This window comes from Podarcis liolepis, assembly GCF_965112155.1.
Source record: "Podarcis liolepis genome assembly, chromosome: 3".
In the NCBI taxonomy this organism is placed as follows: domain Eukaryota; kingdom Metazoa; phylum Chordata; class Lepidosauria; order Squamata; family Lacertidae; genus Podarcis; species Podarcis liolepis.
Window position 1 is genome coordinate 106244654 of NC_139557.1, and position 12466 is coordinate 106257119.

The window sequence follows — 12466 nt, forward strand, 5'->3', positions numbered from 1 at the left end:
GCCACGAAGTGGGGACGGGCAGCGTCTTCACATACCCACGCCTGCAAATGGGTTTTTAAGAAGCCCCTTGGCGCTGTAGCTCTTTCCACCACAGCTTCGCGCTGGATGAAGGTTACCTTATTTACATAACGGGTCCAGATCACTTGATACGGATTTAGTAAAGCGATTCTGTGCACACGCGGCGGGTGCAGGTAATTTTGGATTCTGGACTGAATGGCCTTAGGTTGGTTGGTAGGTGGGTGGTGCGTGCTGCAGAAGCCAGGCTGCAGAAATAAGCCCGGAGGGAGAAAAGGAACCTGGGAGAACTGGCAGAGAAAGAAGATTTAACTACGGCTGCGTATGCACCATTTAACGCACACTCCCCGTCCCCCAAAAGAACCCTGGGAACTGTAGTTAAAGGTGCTGGGAATTGTAGCTCTGTGGGGGGGTAACTGTAGTTATTTATTTCAAGTATTTATATCCCCGTCTTTCAGGATACAAACCCTTCCAACGTGTCTTACAGGCAAAATTCAAATACAGGCAACATTGAATTACATTTTAACAAAACAACTCACAATAAACACCAGTAGGTAGGAATTCACCTGGATCCTATAGTAGGGCACTTGGTGGTCGGGTTGCCACCTTTGGTCGGGCAAAATATGGGGCAGGTCAAGCAAAATATGGGAGAAGTCCCATATTTTTCCTTGAAGAAAGGAACAATCCCTTATGATAAAGGACAGGTGGCAACCCTACTTGGTGACTTTATGCCTATATGGTATGCAGTGCCACTGAACACATACCCCTTACATCTGCTACCCTGACCTTCAAATTTCCGCATATAAAAATAGGAACAATGTTCCTGTACCCCTCCCACAGAGGATGACCGGCAGCTCCGTCCCTCGCTCTATTATTATTATTATTATTATTATTATTATTATTATTAGCATTTGTTAGGCGTTTTATCTTGCTCAAGGCAACTCAGAGCGACTTGCAACCCAAAAAATCTAGCCAGCTTGCATTGCATGAAGTGCAATAATAAAAGGTATGTCACAAAATTCCTTGCCCGCGGTGTCCGTGCGGGTGGGAGCGGCTTTAAGCTACAACCTCTAACCTCAAAAGAGATTTGACTTCTAGAGCCCCAGAGGTTGCTGGAAGTCGGGCAGTTCTCGTGCACGTGCATGCGCTGCTGGAAAGGCATTTCCGTAATTCTCCACGGTGCAAAAGAGAAACATCTTTCTTTTTTGCCGCCACCACCAGCAGCAGCAACAAAAAGCCTCCGCGTGGTGATAAAAAGGATAAAAGCTGGCCTGGTGACGAAGAAGTGGTTTGGACATAAGGTTTTACCGAACTGCTAACTTATATGCATTTGGGGTGCCCATCACCGTAACTTGAGACCCGGCCCCGCAATCCCGATTCCCAGCGAGTGCCTTTTGTTGCACGAGCCTTATGCTTTCCCGAAGCGCAAGGCGGCAGCTATTGGCCAGTCCTTCCAACGTGCTTTGTGACCCTATCAAACACAGCCGCTTGTCGACTTCAGAACTGCCAGGGGCCAACGGAGAGGCGAGGGCTGGTGGGGTAGACCTGTATACCTCGCCCAAGATGGGGAGCAGGTTGCCATAGTTACGGCTCCGCCCGCCGCGCACGGCTATGACGTCATTCCCAGTGGTCCTGCGCGCCTTGTCCTTTCCGGAGGCTGAGCGGCTGGGATCGGCCTCCGATCGGGAAGGCGGAACTCCCTTCTGGGTGAAGGCAGGGGGTCTTGTTGCTCTGGGTGGCGGGCGCGGCTGTGGTTTGCTGGGCGTCAGGCAGCGATGGAGGGCAATAGGCGAAACGGCGAGAGCAGACAGTGTTGGAAATGGAGGTCTTTGTGGTGGGGGCGAGGACAACAAGGATCAGCATTTATAGGGCGTTTTGAAAGGTCCATAACGACGGGCGCATATAGAAACCCTTCTAAGACACGTTTTCGTCCATCCTCCCAGTGGGGTGGGTAGGGGAGAGCCTGAACCTCGGCTGCCTAAGGCTAGTTTGTTTATTTTCCAGAGGGGTAGCCATGTTACTCTGTAGCAGCAAAAGCATCTTGAAGGCAAGTAACTTTACGGAGGTGCGAGTCAGAGCCATGACTCCACCTCAAAGGGAAGGGGGAGCCAGGATTGTTGCTGATTCTGTGATTAATCACCATGCTTTTATATTGCATGTGTCTAAGCTTGACGTAATAGAACACTTGTTTTAATACAGTAATTGTAAGTTATTGTATTATTATTATTTTAGAAATACTTTGGAGAACTGAATCGCTGTTACGGGTTCTAGGTGAGTTTGGTCTAAACTGCATTGTCTTAAAGTGCTTTCTTAAAGTCTCTTCTATGGGAGTGGCAGTCACTGGGTTATATAGAAGATAATGGAGCAGGCCTAAACCTAACTCTTTGTTTCCTAACCCACATCACAGCTTATTAATTTGTCCCATAGAAGGCAATATGAGATACTGAATAGCTACCTCTAAAGAAACCTGGCCCTCAACTGATGTGGGTGAGAGGCAAATGGGATATAGGACTCGGGAGCTAATTTACGCTGAAGAAGTTTCCTTGTTTAGGGGAAGGATGGGAAATCCACAGCCCTCCCAGTGTTGTTGAACTACCAACTTCCATAATTTCTGACCATTGGTCATGCTGGCTGGGGCTGATATGAGTGGGAGTGCCAACATCTGGAGGGCTGCTGGTTTTCCATTTCTGGCTTAGGAAACAGTGACATATGCAGGTTTGACATTGGCCATGGCTATTGAGCTTTGCCGTAACTGGACAAACTAGAATTGAGCCACATAAAAACACTCAACACTTTGCTGTGTATTGCAGGGAAAACTAAAGCAGTGATGTTAAAGTTGTATTTCTGGGAAGCTACTGATAAGTTTCCGTAGAATCCGGGTGTTCCCTGAAAGGCAGCCTGAAACCCATCACATTACATAGCTCAGCTGGTTAGAGCGTGGTGCTGATAACACCAAGGTTGCAGGTTCAAGCTCCATATCGGACAGCTGCATTGCAGTGGGGCTGGACTAGATGATCCTCAGGGTCCCAACTCTATGATTCTGTGGCATAATGCTTTAGTGCAGGCATAGGCAAACTCGGCCCTCCAGAAGTTTTGTGCCTACTAGTCCCATCATCCCTGATCACCGGTTCTGCTAGCTAGGGATCATGGGAGTTGTAGGCCAAAAACATCTGGAGGGCCAAGTTTGCCTATGCCTGCTTTAGTGTATAGTATGTAATGTGAAATGTGATGATGGCTCTAAAGTTGACTATAATGGACTTTCTTAGGTAGGTCTGTTCTGCCTTACGAGTGCTTATTTCTCTTACCTTCCTGCAATTTCTTTGTAGGATATGCTTCTTTCTCAGACAAATATACAACTTTAAACAATAGTATTGTTGTGGAGATTTAAGTCCCATGTTTTCCCTTCAGATCCTAGTGCATGGCCTTGGAGCCAGTGGTTACACAGATAATGGGTCCAGAGAGGATCTGTCCAAATGAGCACGAAGAGCTGGGGCTGCAAGAGACACCTGATGGAACCCCTGAACCTGCTGGGGAGTGGAGCAGTGAAGAACCTGAAGAGGAGGAGGAAGATGGTAGTAATGGCTACTTGTACCAGCCACTGAATCAAGATCCAGATCAGGGACTAGCAGCAGCTGAAGAAACAGAACCCAGCACAGAGCCAGAGCCTGATATCAATGAGCGACTTCAGGTAGCACAGTTTTGTTTCAAGTATGTGTCCTGGGGTTCCTCAAGGTGGGGCCACAGATTCTTGCATGCGCATGCCTTTGTGCTGTGCTTAATGCTTGTAATGGCTTTATGCACTGCATGCAGGCAATGAGACTGCATCTGCCTGACCCACCTGTGGACAGCGATGAGGAGGAGGGATCTGCAGCTCAAAACTCTCGCAGCTCTATCCCTATGGATCCAGGTAACAGAATATTGAAGGAGCTTTATTTATTTTAGTCTTTAGAGTCTCCAGAGAGAATTGCCAGCCTTAGAACTAGGATGTCTGTAAGTCCTGCCACATTATTTTTTTCCATTCTGCCTTTTTTAAAGCTTGTGATTATCTAGTATGTTATATTCTCTAGGTCCCTAACCTGTTCCATAACTTCTAAATCACATTTCTATCCTGCCATTCCTACATAGAATTGTAGAGTTGGAAAGGAGCCCAAAGGTCTTCTAGTCTAACCCCCTGCAATGCAGGAATCACAAAGAAAGAATCCCTGACAGATGGCCATCTGACCTCCGCTTAAAAACTTCCATTGAAAGAGTCCACCACCTGCCAAGGAAGTTGGTTCCACTGTTGAACAGCTCTTACAGTCTTGAAGTTATTTCTGTATAGTTGGAATCTTCTTGTACCTTGAATCCATTGGCTCAGGTCCTACCTTCTAGAACAGCAGAAAACAAGCATGCTCCCTCCTCTGTGTGACAGCCCTTCAGATATCTGAAGATGGCTACTGTATCACGTCTCAGTCTTCGCGTTTCCAGGCTAAGCATACCCAACCCTTAACTCCTTCTTAAACTCTGGTGCCCAGAACTGGAGACAGTACTCCCAAGTGGGATCTGACCAAGGCACACACAATAGAGTGGTCCTGTTACTTCCCTTGATCTGGACACTATACTTCTGTTGATGCAGCCTAGAATAGTGTTAGCTTTTTTTTTTTGCTGCTGCATCACGCTGTTGACTCACAGTAAGCTTGTGATCTACTAGGACCCCTAGATCCTTTTCACATGCACTGCTGTGTCAAGCCAGGTGCCGCTGATCCTGTATTTGCACATCTGATTATTCCTAAGTGTAGAACCTTACATACATCCATACTGAAATTCATTTTGCTAGTTCCTATTGAACTGTTTTTCATGATTTTTGGTCCTGTTCGCCAATCAGTTAAGATCCTCTTGAATCCCGATTCTGTCTTCTGAGGCATTACATGCTCTTCTCAGTTTGGTGTCATGTACAGCTTTGATGAGCTTCTCCTCTATTCCTTCATCAAAGTCATTTATAAAGATGTTGAACAACACCAGGCCCTGGACAGAACCTTGCAGCACACCACTTACCCCTTTTTTCCAGGAGGACAAGGAACCATTGGTGAGCACCCTCTGGCCTTGGTCAGACAACCAGCTACAAATCCACCTAAAAATAGCATCATGTAGCCCACATAAAGTGCAAGGTAGCAGAGGGGTTATTTCACCTGTGTTCATGACCTCTTTTTATGATTAAGTGCTATATAAATGCCACACATAACTACCCTCTCAACCTAGTCTACTTTACAAGGCTATTGGGTCTAAATTTGGCTTCTCCTTGCTCAAGTCCAAACACACAGTGTCCTCTAGCTTTCATGGCATTTCTCTCTCCATTCTTGCCATTCAGTTTTAGCACTTGTCTGATACTAGTGCATAGCTGTCAACGCTTCCCTTTTTTAAAGGGAAATTCCCTTATTCCGAATAGGATTCCTCGCAAGAAAAGGGAAAAGTTGACAGCTATGTACTACTGTCTTATTGGCTGCACAGTTTTGCCTGGTAACTCTGTTTGTGGGTTGGCTAATTGCTATGGTGGTCTCTCTTGTTCACAAGATTTGTGGGGCAGCAATCGTTTTTGGCTATCCAGTCCCTAGTTCAAGCTTACCATGGGCCCATAAATGCATCCCTCCCTCCCCCTCCCCCAAGTAAACCTGAGCCTTCATCCTGGGTTGCTTGCTACCTTGGATGAGCTGCCCTTTATCTATTCACAGACTGAGTACTGCATGAATATGGAAATCCTTGGAAAGGAATTGTGTTGAGTCTTGGGTGTGTGGTGTTGGCGGCTGGTTTCCTTTTGTGCCGCCCCTCTCATCCCTCGGCTGTCTTTGACTCTAGAACATGTGGAGCTGGTGAAAAGGACTATGGCCGGAATCAAGCTCCCCACGCTTGGAATCCCTGCGTGGGCCAACGAAATCTCGGATGACCAGTGGCAGGATATGGTGCAGCGAACCCTGCAAGCCCGCCAGAGTCAGAGCAGCCCCAAGCCAGAATGGAAGTGAAGGCCGGCTCTTCTGCATCCTTGCCTCTAGCCGAAAGAGCTACACAGAAGTGCTGCACTTTAAACCATTGTCTCTGAACTGCTTGGGTTAGATATTTATCTTTCACCAGCATTGAAACTCTGTGTTCACCTTGTCGCATTGAAAATATGGCCTAATTCATAAGGGGTTTTTTTGTTTTTGTAACGCCCAGTCATAGCTACTTGAGTGGTGGTACTAGTGATATCAGGCTGTTTTCCTATGCTTGGGGAGGGAGAAGCCTCTAGGAGAAACGACCATCTCATGAAATCGCCCTTCGACATGCATGATTCTAGCCCTGCTGTTTACTCTCTCCCCCTCCAGCCCCCCACCCCCCTTTTCCAAGTGACACACGGGCTAAAGAGCTAAACATGGCCATGAGGTGGAGTCCAGCGTGTCATCTTTTCAAGAGATCCATTTTATTTAGTTCTGTACATACAGGGACATCTGTACAAAATCCAACACTGTCATACTATGTAATACTCTACTGAAAATAAAGTACACCATATGTACATAATGAACTGTAAAGCGGCTTAATACTTGTGTCCAGAGAGTGAATGCATCACTTAGGTTTTGCTTGCGCCCCCCCCTCCCTTTGAGAAGGGGCTATGTAAGTAGTGAAAGAGGCAGCTCCAACCCTGTCCATGTAAAAAGTAGGGAAAATATACAAGCAAAGTGGGAGAAACACAAGGGAATGTTTTTGTTTTTTTTGAAGTAGAGCTGGATTAAAGTGAATAGTGACCTGAAGCCGTGTGCTTGAGGTGCTCGTTTTGGCTGGAGGCGTTAGTTCTTTCGCCCCCTTTCTCACACAGCTTCTCCCATCCCCGTGAAGATACATAGGACACTGGAATGAATTGGCAGCAAACTAAACTTTAATGTTAGGTACCAAACACAAGTTCCCTGACCCCAAACAAAGATTAGACAGAGGCTATATTTACATCTAAGTCATACAGCACATGATGCTCAATTGCAGCCCTGCTCCACCATTGCAAAACTCCAGCAGGCAGAGAAGGGCTGTGTTGCATATGGGACTAGGTGGGGGAATGTGCCCTATAGTTCTCGTCTGCAGAGCCCAGCCTTGGGTGGGGGTGGGGGGCACAAATTGACTGAATTGTACTTTGCTTTAGAAGAGTTCCAAGTCAATATCGTCCCTCCAGCAGCTACACTTGAAGCCCAGTGGCTACTCAGTTCATTCTGGTTCCTATTCAATTCTACCACTGAAAAGACAGGCAAATATATTTAATCAAAACTCCCCCCCTTCCCTTTTGTGTCATGGTTTTCTGCTTCCCTCTTGCTGCTTCAGTTGGCACATGGCAAGAGGTTTAAGCAGGTCTCACTCAAAGAAGGGCTTTAGTGTTCAGAGAAACTGTTCACCAGTCAGCCAGAGCATCTTCAATGGGTATTGAATATATTTTGGCAGCAGACAGTGGAGGAGCTATGATTGATTGATGGGCTGGATGTCAGAGTACTAATAGCCTGTGCCTCACCTTCCTTTCCAAACTAACTGGCAAATTCAGAAAAGCAACGGTGCAGATCAGTTACCAGTACAGGGAAGTGGGTACCTTCAGTGAGATGCAGGCAGATCTATGAAATTGGGTTTTAGGGAACTTGGAACAAAATTAATCTAGGTACAGAAGAAATAGGGAGAAACACAACAGAAGTGAAGTAGGTGTGTAGATAATGCAATACAGCGTATGAAGATTTAAAGTGTGATGTAGACTGGAGAAAGGGGCTTGCAGTCGCAACCTCCCGCCCCCCCCCCACAGTTGCCTCACTGCTTTCAATGGGATTTACTTCTGAGTGAGTGTACTTGGACTTACAGCTTTAAATTAATTGTAGAAGACTGGAACCTAGAATCTGAGGTGGGGAAGTGCAAGTCAGAATTCATAAAACAGGAGGTTGACGCGGAATTGATTAGGAATGAGGGTCCTCCCCTTTTGTGACCTTGCATGATTCTGAAATTCAATCAGCAATCTGTAAACAATGGCAGCATATGAAGCTAATTCAAGTTTAATAAGGAGTTGGTCAGGAAACTACCTAGCTACCTCAAATGAGTTCAAGGCTTCAGGGCATATAGATCACATCGTAGAGTACTAAAGGAAGTCACTAGTTTACTTGCAGAAGCACTAATTGGAAAAACCCTGGAGAATGGTTGTGAGGCATCACAGGACTGGAGACAAGCAACTGTTGCTCCACTTTGCAAAAAAAAATATATAGGAAATCATAGACTGGTCAGTCTGACTATGAGACTAGAACAAATTATGTATATATACAGTTTTGATAGCAATTAGTTGAAGTCATAATGGATTTGTCAAGAATCTCAGACTTTTTTGATCAGGTCGTTAGCTTGGAGTGTGGGAATGCTCTGGATGTAATTTATTACAGCTAAGCATTTGGCAAAGTCTTTTTAACATTTTTGTTGGTGAACTGGTTAAATATAGGCTAGATGAGAAGTAATAGTTCCATTTTACTCTAACTAGTCAGTCCACATCTGGAGTAATGCGTCCAGTTCTGGGTGCCCCAACTTTGAGGGAGACCACTTAATGGTTTTTCTCTGCCTGTTGTAACGTGCTGTGCTTGATGCTGTATGGTTTTAACTTGTGTTTTTATTGCTTCTTTTATTTCTCATACTGTACTACAATTTGAATTGTATAGAATTCTATGGAATTCAAATTGTATCTGTTCTTCAAACACATTTCCTGGACCACCAGTGGCCCATGGAACCCCTGATATAGACCACTGGATTTAGCGGAGGCCAACAAACATGGTCAACTATAGAAAACAAGTCTCATAGGGATACATTAAAGTAACAGGGGATGTTACACCTGCAGAAGAGAAGACTGAAGGTGGACATGCTAGCGCTTGAAATACCTGAAAAGCTATCACAAAGAAGGCAACCATTTGTCCTTTTCTGCCCCTAGAGGGGAGGGCAAGAGTAGCTCTTATGGCCTTAAAGTACAGGAGGGTATATTTTGGAACCAATTACCTAAAGGCATGGAAGGCTGTAACTTACAGGAACTCCACAAGGGGATGTTGGGTGGCCACCTCTAGCACACTATAGCTCTGGATTGCTTGCACTGAGCAGGAGATTTGAGTCAGTGGCTCACAAGCTAAAACCTATAGCTTACGGGAAATGGGGTAATCCTCTCTGGCTACCACCCTAAAATGAGCCTTTGCTATCTCTTGCTCCGAGACTTTCCAAGATGAGGCCCATGGAACTAGAACGGCTGAAATGAACTTGAGCACACTGAGGCTTAGTCCCCGTCCCCCCCAGCAAATGAAGTGCTGATCCCTATTAAGAAAACAGCAACAGGTGTTTCCTGGCTTGTGCAGTTAAGTCCCCTCCCGCCCTTGTTCCCAATATGAAAAATGCTTTAAAAGCTGTTTGTGTACTGTGAACTTAAGTCAGGAAGTAATTCGTCCAGCGTTCTCCCAAGCTTAGAAACCCAACAGTGGAGAAAGGGAGGTTGGTGCAAGTAGGAGAATCCAGTGGCGTAGCGTGGGGGGTGCAGGGGGGGGCCGGCCGCACCGGGCGCAACATCTGGGGGTTAGGGTTAGGGGGTGCAAATCCACGGATTAGGGGGCACAAATTACTTGCCTTGCCCCGGGTGCTGACAACCCACGCTACGCCACTGGGAGAATCTGCTGGAAAGCGTCAAATCTCGCTCCAGTTCTAGCTGAAACTGCAGAGAGAAAAGCCAACCAGTTCGTAAGGGAGGCTCTTGTGCGGTAAATGTGTAGATCAATCACTAGTCTGTATTTGGGACGGACAATCCAAATGATCGAGCAGCAAAAAGCACAGGCCAGACCTAGAACTATGTAAGGCTGCCATTGTGCTGCAATTGGGGGGGGGGGGAGGAGTGCAAATAGAACAAATTGTAAATTTCCCTGACTCGGACTCCATTTGCATTCATGATCTCTTTCTTACACTGACACACACACACACACACACACACACACACACACACACACTGATTACATCCTTGCACAGAACCCAACAAAAAAGCCAGCGACCCTTATTCATATAGATCAGATCAAATCGGTACTCTCTAATTAGCCATTTATTCCGGGGTGGGGGGGAGCAAAACTATGTTCCTAAATCTAGCTTGGTCTCCAAGGAACAAGCCTGCCTTGATCCCTAGGAAGCAGACTGAAGCGAGCAGCTCTGCCAGTTTCACATAATACGTTGCGTTCTTCAGACCATATCATTGTGTGGGTGTAGATAAAAAAGGGGGGGTATAAACAATTGCTAGGGGGCTGTAGTGAATTATTACTGTAGCACCAGCCTTTGACCATCTGGTGCCTTCCAGATGTTCTGGACTACCTGATGGGATTTGTGGTCCACAACATCTGCAGGGCGCCAGCTTGGGCTAAGGCTGCTGGAAGTTTGCGGCTGAATTCTCGATGCTTTGGTCCTGGGACTGTAGTAGATTGATTGGGGGGGAGGGGGGAAACAGGAGGAGGAGCAGGGATGACCCTTGTGTGGAATGACCCCCTCATGGATGGGGCTAGGCTCCCTTTCACACGTGCACACAAAAAACAGCTTTGTAAAGAGGAGAAAGCAGGAGGAAGTGACAGTGTCGTGGGGGATATGAGGTACAATGTAAAATCAAATCTAACCTGAAAGAATGAGAATGGAGCGGAGGACAGGCACAGCTCACCATGTTCATTCCCTAGTTATACATTAGAACAAAGTGCATTTCTGTGTTCCCTCCAGGGGCTCCCTAGCCCGTCAGAGCGCCTCCTGGCTCGAGGTGAGGAATTCTTCCGCTCTCTTGTGCGCTTCCAGGGCCTTTATGGTGTAGACGTCCTGGGGAAGCTCCGATTTCCGACGCAGCAAAACCTTCTCCTTCTTTATGTCTTTCAGCATCTAGGCACAAGATCCCGCAAGAAGTTAGCAGAGGCTGCTTCTGGGAGCGGTGCAACTCCTCCTGGCCTGGCCCTCCTCTCTGGGGGCTGGGTCTACTACCATCTTTGCCAACCGGGCAACCTCTGGCCCATTTGGACTACAACTTCCATCAGCCCCAGCCAGCTGGAGAGTGACATGTTGGCAAAGGCCTGCCTACTTTGTAGAGTTTATTGGAGGTCAGTGCCAAGCTGACCCTAGCCATGGAGTCAGCCCTAGGGTTTGTGTGCCCTCTTGATGCTGCCTACTGAAGCACCTTCCGGGCCTAGCCTGAAATAAATAATGGACAAAGAAAAGAAAACCAGCGCAAAAATGCCTGTTTGACTAAGTTTCGAGGCCTTTCTATGTGACCCATGGGCATAGCTGTCAACCTTCCCTTTTTTTGCAGGAAATTCCCTTATTTCAGCGCCGTTTCCCGCTGCTATCCCGGATTGTTAGCTATCCCGCAGACTGTCCCCGGGACAGGTGAGGCTGCTGATCTCTTATTTTCAAATCTGAAAGTTGACAGCTATGCCCATGGGGCTCTCTTCAAGCTGCACCTCTCACCAGCCCTGCTTTGACCCCTACTCTTAAGTGTTTTTGCCTGGAAGACGCGAGGACAGAGGTGGGTATATGATCGGGTGAGGAAACTAGCCTGCTGTACGAAGGTGAAATTTGCGTTCACTGCTCCGCCCAGTTTTGCCTCTAGCCCCGCCCAACGATGGCGTGTGGGCGCCAGAAGGCTGCCCAGAAGGGAATGTGGCACTCTGGCTGAAAAGGGTTCCCCAAGCGGTGCTATGCAGCCTTTGCGCTTTCTTGCAAAGCATCACCCACCAAGCAATTCCAGCAATGCATGATGTCAAGCTCACACACCGCAGACAGCAGCAGTGCCACAGTCAGGAAGGAGGAACTAACGAAACTGCACACAAAGCTGGCAAGTTAAGAAAGCGAGTCAAGCCACAGGCTACAGGTCAACGGAGAGAGAGGGAGAGCGGGCAAATCATAAACAGAATTCAGCATGGAGAAGACAGTCTAGAAGACATCCTATTTTGCAGATGGGAGACACACACAGAGGCCGAGAAGCAAGCATAAAGGCTAACTGGTGAATCTGAGATTTCTTCATCAGGTAGAACTACAGCATGCTGTTTCTTTATCTTTTCTACTTAATAGGCCTGTCTCACAAAGTGGGAAGACGAAGGCTTGAAAATAAGCAATCCAGTGCTCCCACTCGCTAACGTATGAGCAAAGGCATTTAACCTGATTGTAAGCATGTTTACTTGGACAAAACGGGACTCTGTGCCTGGCATTTGCCATCATAACGCAGCTCTGCATATTGAGCTGTACTTTCTGCCCGGTTGCATTCCCTTCTAACAGCCACAGGGTTGGCAGGGGTGGGGTGGGCATGTTGGGCTGGCAATGGATGGGGCTTCTGTAGTGTCCCAAAGGAGCACAGATGTGCAAGCTCTTCCCAATGCTTCCGTGTGGGAATTTGCACGGGGAGCAAAGGTAAGCAGAATGGGAGCTGGGGGAACGAGGCTGATGTGGCTGGGGCGAG

At 47.1% G+C, this 12466-nt stretch overlaps 3 protein-coding genes across 7 annotated transcripts in view; 1 reads left to right on the forward strand and 2 right to left on the reverse strand.

The window, feature by feature from the left end:
* Nucleotides 1–261, reverse strand: part of KLHDC3 (kelch domain containing 3) — a 45315-nt gene extending 45054 nt beyond the window's left edge. The window contains exon 1 of one of the 2 annotated variants that reach the window (XM_083494690.1): nucleotides 117–261. The gene's annotated coding sequence lies outside the window, so the exon portion shown is untranslated. The remainder of the gene's footprint in view (nucleotides 1–116) is intronic. The other variant, XM_083494687.1, reaches the window with a different exon arrangement.
* Nucleotides 167–6543, forward strand: MEA1 (male-enhanced antigen 1). Of its 3 annotated transcripts, none has more exons than XM_083494913.1 (5): nucleotides 167–191; nucleotides 2248–2286; nucleotides 3424–3703; nucleotides 3826–3922; nucleotides 5848–6543. In XM_083494913.1, the coding sequence occupies exons 3-5, from the start codon at nucleotides 3434–3436 to the stop codon at nucleotides 6009–6011; spliced, it is 531 nt and encodes a 176-aa protein (XP_083351039.1). In that variant the 5' UTR covers nucleotides 167–191; nucleotides 2248–2286; nucleotides 3424–3433; the 3' UTR covers nucleotides 6012–6543. The 3 variants fall into 3 exon arrangements, with proteins under 3 accessions (XP_083351039.1, XP_083351038.1, XP_083351037.1); XM_083494912.1 differs by lacking the exon at nucleotides 167–191 and adding an exon at nucleotides 1444–1728; XM_083494911.1 differs by lacking the exon at nucleotides 167–191 and adding an exon at nucleotides 1452–1722.
* A 3423-nt stretch (nucleotides 6544–9966) lies between these two features.
* The window catches only part of PPP2R5D (protein phosphatase 2 regulatory subunit B'delta), a 52934-nt gene continuing 50434 nt past the window's right edge, over nucleotides 9967–12466 (reverse strand). For both annotated transcript variants that reach the window (XM_083494443.1, XM_083494442.1), the window contains one exon: nucleotides 9967–10896. In XM_083494443.1, coding sequence (XP_083350569.1) covers nucleotides 10759–10896 — 138 coding nt within the window. In that variant the 3' untranslated portion in view covers nucleotides 9967–10758. The remainder of the gene's footprint in view (nucleotides 10897–12466) is intronic.

Bases quoted from the DNA above. Each gene is read 5' to 3' on its own strand.
- MEA1 (XM_083494913.1), top strand. From the start codon at position 3,434: ATGGCCTTGGAGCCAGTGGTTACACAGATAATGGGTCCAGAGAGGATC. The intron at 3,704-3,825 runs GTAGCACAGTTT...CACTGCATGCAG, and splicing joins ATATCAATGAGCGACTTCAG to GCAATGAGACTGCATCTGCC. The intron at 3,923-5,847 runs GTAACAGAATAT...CTTTGACTCTAG, and splicing joins CTCTATCCCTATGGATCCAG to AACATGTGGAGCTGGTGAAA.